Below are 8,876 nucleotides of genomic sequence, written 5' to 3'. Positions count from 1 at the left end.
GGGCAGTAAGAGGTGACCAGGCCGGTGGGGGGCAGAGGGGGGGCACTTAGGATCGACAAGCCAGCAGGGAGGGGGCAGTTGGGGGTGACCTGGCCAGCAGCAGGAGGCTGTTAGGGGCAACCAGGCCAGCAGGGGGGATAGTTAGGGACAATCAGGCTGGCACACAGAGGAAGTAAGGGGCGATAAGGCCAGTAGGGAGGAGGGGGCAGTTAGGGGCGACCAGGCAGGCAGGCAGGCAGATGAGTAATTAGGAGCCAGTGGTCCAGGATTATGAGAGGGATGTCTGACTGCCCGTTTAGGCCCAATCCCTGGGATCGGGCCTAAACCGGCAGTCAGACATCCCCCGAGGGGTCCCAGATTGGAGAGGGTGCAGGCTTGGCTGAGGGGCACCCCCCCTCCCCGCATGAATTTTGTGCACCGGGCCTCTAGTTTTATAATAAGGGGGGTCAATTTCAGGAAACTATAAGTCCTAAGTATATAAGAACCTAATTCCAGAGCCCCAAAATAGATGAAGCAAACACTAACAGAAATGAAGAGAAAAACAGACAACTCAACAATTCAATGATCTATTTTCAATAATGTATAGATCAACTAGTCAGAAGATCAACAAAGAGATGGAAAAGAAATAACTAATGGGTCTAAGAAGAAATTGCAAGAGAATTTGGAAAATACTTTTGAGTTGGATAAAAGGAAAACTGAACATACCAAAACATATGGAATACAATTAAAACAGATCTTAAAGGGAAATTAACAGCTTAAAATTTCTATATTAAAAAACACACACACACACACAAGATCTCAAATCAATAAACTAATTATACACCTTAAGGAACTAGATAAATGGGAGCAAACTAAACCCAGATACTAGAAGAAAGGAAATAATAAAGATTAGAGGGAAGATGAACAAAATAAAGAAAAATAGAGAAAATCAATGTATTTGTAAGTTGATTCTTTGAATAGATCATCAAAACTGACAAACCTTTAGCTAGCTTGACCAAGAAAAAAAGAGAGAAGACTCATAATAACATCAGGAATAGAAGAGGAGATATCACTACCAACCTTACAGAAATAAAAAGGATTATAAGTTGATTAGTGGTTGCATAGGTCTGTGTGTGGACAGTGACTACTAACAGGTATAGGGTTTAATTTGGGGTGATGAAAATGTTCTACAGTTAGATTGTTGTGCCAATTGCAAAACTCTGTGAATATACTGAAAATCGATGAATGTACTTTAAACAAGTGAATTTTACAGTATCCCAATAGCATTACATCCCAATAGAGCTGTTTGAAAAAGCCAGGATGGCCCACCTGGTGTGGCTCAGTGGTTGAACATGAACCCATGAACCAGGAGGTCACAGTTCAATTCCCAGTCAGGGCACATGACTGGCTTGTAGGCTCAATGCCCAGTGGAGGGTGAGCAGGAGGCAGCTGATTAATGATTCTCTCTTATCTCCCCTCTCACCTCCTCTGTCTAATATCAATAAAAACATAAATAAAATTTTAAAAAGTAAGGCTAGTCCTGGCTGATGTGGCTCAGTTGGTTCGAGTATCATCCCGGACACGGAAAGGTTGCAGGTTCAATTCCTGGTCAAGGCCATTACCCAGGTTGCAGGTTCGATTTCTGGTCTGGGTGTGTAGGTAAGGCAAAGTTTCTCTCTCACATTGACGTTTCTGTCTCTCTCCCTCTCCCTTCCTCTCTCTCTAAAATTAATTTTTAAAAAAATCCTCAGGTGATGATTAAAAAACATAATAAAATAAAATAAGTCAGGATAAAACTGGACCCAAAGTATAGGGAAAATGATTGTCTCCTGGGAAGGAGGAAGGCACTTCCTTCATGAAATCAGAGGGAAATATAAGAAAGGATAGCAAGAGAGTATTAAGTGAAGTAAAAATTAGAGGCCTGATTTTGATACATCCTTACTTTGTGTTCCAGATCTCAAGCCTTTTCAGGGAGCTTTCCTTCCAACATCACAGAAGTGCTGCCTTCTCATAGTCCCACCTGCCATGGCCTTCTCCATACGAGTCACCATCACTCACCTGGGCACCATTCTTTTGCTTCCTTCCTTTTAACAATCCAGGGCTCTTTCCTGTGTTCCAATAAGGAGATCACATCTGGCTTAGAATCGCAAAGTCCTGCTCAAGTTAAAAAAAAATCATTCTCTTTTTGTTTAAAAACAGTAATTCATACCTAAGTCTCAGCTCTTACTCAGGATTACAGTGTGAATCATGTGAAGTAAACATTTACAAACAGAAAAAAAAAAAAAGGTTGTTGTGAGTATTCCAGAATTAAAATCAATCCATGATTATCAAGAAAGAAGAGTAAGTAGTTTAAGGGTGAAGGTCAGAGAAATTAAAAAGATAAAGTTGTAAAATGGAGCAGCCAAGTTTTAACTTCACAAGAAACAACTATTCTTTGGTAAGCAAGAATCATTAATTCAGCCAGGCACTTGAAAAAGTACTCACAAGAAATTGATAACAAAGAACATAAAAATTCCAGAAGGCCAATTCTGAATTTTGAGAGGCAGATAAACTTACCCAATGAGATCAGGTTGTTATAATTTTCCAACATTATATCTCGATACAAATCCTTTTGGGTAGAGTGCAAGCATTCCCACTCCTTTTGAGAGAAGAAAATGGCCACATCTTCGAACTTCAAGCCCTGAAACCAGAGATAAATATACTATTTGGGAAATTAATGGTCAAAACCTTTATAATAGAATAAAAGAAAATGGAGAAAGCAATTCAGTAAGGAAATTGCTTGGGAAAATAGGCTATGCTTGACCCTTCAGCATGGATGGGTCAGTGTGGGAACAAGAGTGATCGGAGCACACATTATTCTTGGTGCATATATCATTATTAAACATGCCTGCAACTATAAATGTTACCTCTTCCATTAGCCACTCAGGTCTGGGAATAAACAAAGGCCAGATAATTGGTGTTTCCCAACTAAGTAAAACTGTACACTGAGTACACAGCACAATCTATCTTCAGCACATAAGACTTGTGATCATATCCTTCCCATTCTCCCAATAAATTTTTAAAAGTTGGAATCATTAAAAAATGTCTTATAAAACTTCTATTTCTGAAATTGAATTTAAATAACTTAGTGACTTAATCATATCTTTAAAACTCAAGCTCATTAATATGCCAGAAAATTAAATCCTAATCACTTTTCCAAACACTGCTGTCCTGCATCCCTCTGTTCTCCAACAAATGCTTAGGTATTCATTTTGCAGGGTCTGGCTTATATAAGGCTGGATTCTTCATGCAGGTGCAGTTTGTGGAGCCATACTCTTCATTAATGGGCTTTCTCTTGATGCATCAAGCATCCTCCCTGGCTCTTTTCCTTCCATCTTGTTTTCAGTAAACCACTTCTTTTGAACCTGTTTCGCCTCCTCTCTTGACTTCTATTGAATAGAGGCAAGAACCCCTTCAATAGTGACAAAAGCATGAAACAGGGCTCAACCTCATTTAGTACCAAAAATATGCAAATTTAAAATCAGAATAATATATCAATTCATACCCACCAACTAGCTGAAAATGTAAAAGTCTGACAATACTAAGTGTTAATAAGGATATGAAGTAACAGGATTTGTAAATGGGTATCAACATTGGAAAGCAACTGGGCAGTGTCAGGAAGGTTGAAAATGCATATACTCTATGGCCCAATAACTCTATTTCTAGTAATATACCTAGAGAAAATCCTTACATATGATACCAAGAAACAAGTCCAAGAATGTCCACGTGAATATAAAAGAAAAAAAGTATATTTATACAATAAATGGCTATATAGTAGAATAAATTCACAATGTGCATGCATTTCCTCAATGTATACTGAGAGACAAGTAATAAAGTTGCAGAAGATTTCAAACAGTATGATTTTATTTACATCAAATTTTAAACAAAATAAACACATATAGTTAGGACTGTAAACAAAATCAAGGGAATGAAAACATGAAACTCAGAAGTTACCTCTGAGGGGTGGAGAAAGGCACTGGATTTTGTTTTATTTTTGTTTTGAACAATAATTAACATTCTGCTTCTTAAAATGGGTGCTCAGTCATTCATCAAAGCTTATACACTTTCTGCTATTCAATCTATACTAATAAAAGGGTAACATACTAATTAGAACACATATCTTCCAGACGTCCTTCCAACCAGCCAGAGTGGCGGGGACCAAGGCAGAGGCAGTTAGGGGCGATCAGGCTGGCAGGGGAAGGCAGTTAGGGGGCAATTAGGCTGGAAGGGGAGAGCAGTTAGGGGGCAATCAGGTTGGCAGGGGAGCAGTTAGGGGCATCTGGCCAGCAGGCAGAAGTGGTTAGGGGTGATCAGCAGGCAGGCGAGCAGTTAGGAGCCAGCAGTCCTGGATTGCGAGAGGGATGTCCTGGATTGGAGATGGTGTAGGCTGGGCTGAGGGACAGCCCTCCGGCCCCGTGCATGAATTTTGTGCACCAGATCTCTAGTCGTATATAATAAAAACCCAATATGCTAAGTGTCCAGTCCAGTCGGCTGTTCAACCAATCAAAGCATAATATGCTAATGATATGCTAAGGCCTCTCAACTGCTCGCTATGATGTGCACTGACCACCAGGGAGCAGACAGTCGATTGGTTGACTAGTCGCTATGATGTGCACTGACCAGCACGGGGCAGACACTCCGACCAGTAGGTTAGCTTGCTGCTGGGGTCCAGCCGATCAGGACTCAGAGATACGGGCCAGACACGCACTGGAGCCATACAGCTGGCCAACCTCTTGCGTCCCTCCTCGGCCTGGATCGTGCACCGGTGGGGTCCCTCGGCCTGGCATGTGCCCTCTCACAATCCTGGACCCCTCAGGGGATGTCAAAGAGATGGTTTTGGCCAGATGATGGAACAACCAATTGCTATGATGCGCACTGAACACCAGGGGGCAGATGCTCAATGCAGGAGCTGCCCACTGGTGGTCAGTGCGCTCCCACAGGGGTAGCACCTCTCAGCCAGAAGCCAGACTGATGGCTGGCAAGCCTCTCCCACCTCCATGGCAACTGCTATCAGTTGGACATCTCCCGAGGGTTCCTGGACTGCGAGAGGGCACAGGCTGGGCTGAGGGACCCCCCAAGTGCATGAATTTTGTGCACTGGGCCTCTAGTATTAAATAAAAGCAGTTTTAAAAAACAGTTACAATACAGTGTGATAAGAACTATGACAGATGCAGAATAAGGGAATGTGATCAGAGTCACCGAGGATAATTAGGAAACTCAAGCAGGTTTCATAGAACCCAGAGATAATGGTGGTATGGTATAAGCACCTCTCTTGTATTTCTTGTGCAACGAAGACAAAGAGATAGCACTGTGTATTCTGGAAACTACTAGAGGCAAGTGAGAGAGGGAGCAGAGAGAGATGAGGCTGAAAAGAAGGATCACATCCTTAGAAGGTTAGATTTACTTTCACAGGTGAAGGGTTTTAAGCAGGTTAAATTAGCTCCTATTACAAAGAGAAGAATCTTGCTATGGGAAATGAGTGACTTAATTAGGTTAAGGGTATGTAAAAGTTTCATGTAGCATGCAGATGATTAATTGGGGTCCAGAAAAGGAATAGGATCCCAATAAACAAAAACACTTTCAACAGCATTCCAAAGTACAGTAAACAGAGTAAGCTGAAGGTGGAGAGGCAGACTAATTGCATCCTGTGTGTCTGAGAAGCAGGAAATTAACTGGGGCAACTGGTGAGAGATTCTGGGAAAGAAATCTGTCTAGAAGTGATGCTGGAGAAATCTAAAGGGGCCAGGATAGATACATCTTAGATGACAGGTCATCCCTGGCAGGAATAAAAATACTCTCATTCACTACTTTATTCCAATACTAGGATTGGTGCTCTAGTAAACACTGACTGTGCTTTTTAGTGTACATCTATATATATAAAAGCCTAAGCAACCATTACAATCAAATGAACAGAACAACCAGTCAACCAGTCACTATGATGCACACTGACCACCAGGGGGCAGACGCTTAATGCAGGAGCTGCCCCCTGGTAATTAGTGCACTTCCACAGCCAACCTCCCATGGCCAGCTGGTGGGGTTGGCGTCCAGCGTCCATTCCTTCTGCGCCTGGCCCAGTGACTGTAGCCCCCTCTCCCAACCCCGCTGGGGCCTTTGGCCCTGGGCTGGGATGGGGAGCCAGGGGTGCGTGGCAGTGGACGCGGCCTCTTTCCCGGGGGGGGGGGGAGGAAGGGCCAGCTCCCTCCTTGGGGCCAACAGCCAACCCCCTGTGCCCCATCCCTCACCCCAGCTGGCCGCCTGCTGCAGTGGCGGTGCTGCGGTGAGGGAAGGAGCGGGGGGCTAGGTGGGGAACTGCGCAGTGGTGGGGTGCTGGCGTCAGCTTCGGTTTCCAGCGTCTGTTCCTTCTGTGCCTGGTGACCGTCATTTCCTCTTCTGTCCCGCCAGGGCCTTCAGGGGCCGGGCTGGGACAGGTAACCGGGAATGGGTGATGGCAGATGCAGCCCCTTTCCCAGGGGGGCCAAGGGCCGGCTCCCTCTTTAGAGCCGGCGGCCAACCTCCTGCTCCCTGTCCTTCCCCATTGGCCAGCAGGCCCCAATCGGCCTGGCCCTGATCAGCCCTAATCACCGGCCAGGCCTATGGACCCCACCTGTGCACGAATTCATGCACTGGGCCTCTAGTCTATACATATAAGAACCTAAGCAACTGAACGACTGGTCGCTATGACGTGCACTGACCACAAGGGGGAAGACACTCAACAAGGAGCTGCCCCCTGGTGGTCAGTGCAATACCGAAGCCAATCTCCCACGGTCCCTTCCCCAGTTTCCAGACCCAATCACTAGCCAGGCTGAGGGTCCTCACCTGTGCACAAATTTGTGCACTGGGCCTCTAATATATAATAAATACAAATGAATATGCAAAGCAATCCTATATAATAAAAACCTAAGTGGCATCACGCCCTTGTGTGACACCCTTGTGTGATGCTCTTGCACGATGTCATCATAAGTTGGCCGCCACAAGATGGCTGCATGCACAGCAGAGGTGAGACCTGGTGGTCACTCCACGCAGTGAGGCCTGGGGGTCCCTCGGATCTGTGTGGTCTGGAAGAGGCTGGTCCCAGCGTCTCCGCCGCCTCATGCAGAGGAGGTGGGTCCTGGCGGAGGAGGTGGGTTGCAGCAGGGGAGGGCAGTTGTGGGCAATCAGGCTGGCAGGGAAGGGCAGTTGTGGGTGATGTGGCCGGCAGGGAAGGGCAGTTGGGGACCATCAACTCCGGCAGGGGAGGGCAGTTAGGGACCATCAGGCTCTAGCAGGGGAGGGAAGTTGGGGGCAATCAGGCCCTGGCAAAGGAGGGCAGTTGTGGGTGATCAGGCCAACAGGGAGAGCAGTTGGGGGCGATCAGGCCAGCAGGGGAGTAGTTAGGCATCAATCGGGCATGGGAGCGGTTAGTGAGTGATCAGGCTGGCAGGCAGAAGTGGTTAGGGGCCATCAGGCAGGCAAGTGGTTAGGAGCCAGTGGTTCTGGATTGTGAGAGGGATGTCCGACTGCTGGTTTAGGCCCAATCCCTGTGGGATTGAGCCTAAATTGACAGTCGGACATCCCCCGAGGGGTCCCAGATTGGAGAGGGTGCAGGCCAAGTTGAGGAACACCTCCCCCTGCCATGCACAAATTTTGTGCACCAGGCCTCTAGTATATAATGAATGTGAAATAGTTGGCACATTATCCTGAAAGTTACAGGGATTCACTGAATAAAAGAAGTCATGTGACTAGACTATTTTACTGGTGAGAAGTAAAAGCTAAGCCAGTATAAGGTCTTGAGCAGAGGCCAGGCCACAAAGGTCTGATCTGGCACACAGACAATGGAGGGAGGTTGTAGGGCACAAAGGAGATAGAGTGATGACATTTGGTACCTATTGAATGTTGGGAAGATCTGGAGGTGGAGGTAGGAGTTAGGGAATCTCCAGGTTGCCAATTTAAGTGCACATTGAGGTGAATGTCCATTACCATCATATTCCCCAAACCTTGTAGCATACCATTATGCAGAGGAAGTTATGGGGAAGCTCATGGTCACATAACTAATAAGTAGTAGAAATGAGGTAAGACTCTACCCTTTTATAACAGTACTAAAGGCCTGCTGCTTTTATAACAGAAATTCATGCACAGGTACGGTCCCTAGGCCTGGCCTGCGATCAGGGCCATCTTCCCCAGCTGCTCACAGCCGGCCCCGCCCCCCGCCGCCACCTACCCCCGGGTTCCCATTCACCATCGAGTGATCAGAGCCTGCTGGCTAGGGGAAGGGACTGAGAGGTTGGCCATTCCCGCTTGCTAGCTGGCCCCACCCCCGCTGTGGGTCACCCTCTGTGTGGGGGGCAACTGGAGGGGCAGGGGGCTTGGCCTGGCACCACCCACATCCCCTGCCATCCACCCCCAGTTCCCCATTCACCATCAGGCGATCGGAGCCTGATGGACCAAGAGGTGGTCAGTGCACCTCATAGTGATTGGTTGAGCAGTCATTCTGGTAGTTCCACCAATAGGGTCAATTTGCATATTACCCTTTTATTATATAGGATAGAGGCCCAATGCATGGGTGGGGGCCAGCCAGCCTGCCCTGATGGCGGTCCCGGATTGGGGTGTGGGGTCCCCACTTGGGGGTGGGGCTGGCTGGGACGAGGGACTGCAGGTGGTTTGCAGGCCAGCCATGCCCTCGATCAGGATGGGGTGGTCCCTGCTGAGGGGTGGGGCCAGCCAGGGCGAGGGGCCGTGGTTGTTCTGGTCTCTGGTAGTTCTGCAGTTTCAGTTGCTGGGCTTTTGTTATATAGGACTAGTGGCCTGGTGCACGAAATTCATGCACAGGGGAGGGTGTGTTCCTCAGCCTGGCCTGCACCCTCTCCAATTTGCAGGAAACT

General features: G+C 46.9%; 1 protein-coding gene across 3 annotated transcripts in view; it reads right to left on the bottom strand.

Moving 5' to 3' along the window:
• LOC102758333 (zinc finger protein 30 homolog) overlaps positions 1–8,876 on the bottom strand; it is a 26,867-nt gene that overhangs the window by 12,006 nt on the left and 5,985 nt on the right. For all 3 annotated transcript variants that reach the window (XM_015572005.1, XM_006776110.2, XM_015572004.1), the window contains exons 3-4: positions 2,536–2,659; positions 2,038–2,133 (exon numbers count right to left, since the gene is read on the bottom strand). In XM_015572005.1, the coding sequence (XP_015427491.1) occupies positions 2,038–2,133; positions 2,536–2,659 (220 nt within the window). The remainder of the gene's footprint in view (positions 1–2,037; positions 2,134–2,535; positions 2,660–8,876) is intronic.

Source organism: Myotis davidii, unplaced genomic scaffold (genome assembly GCF_000327345.1).
Source record: "Myotis davidii unplaced genomic scaffold, ASM32734v1 scaffold1429, whole genome shotgun sequence".
Lineage (NCBI taxonomy): Eukaryota > Metazoa > Chordata > Mammalia > Chiroptera > Vespertilionidae > Myotis > Myotis davidii.
The sequence above is the reverse complement of the archived record's forward strand: the minus strand, read 5'-3'. Positions and strand labels throughout refer to the sequence as shown.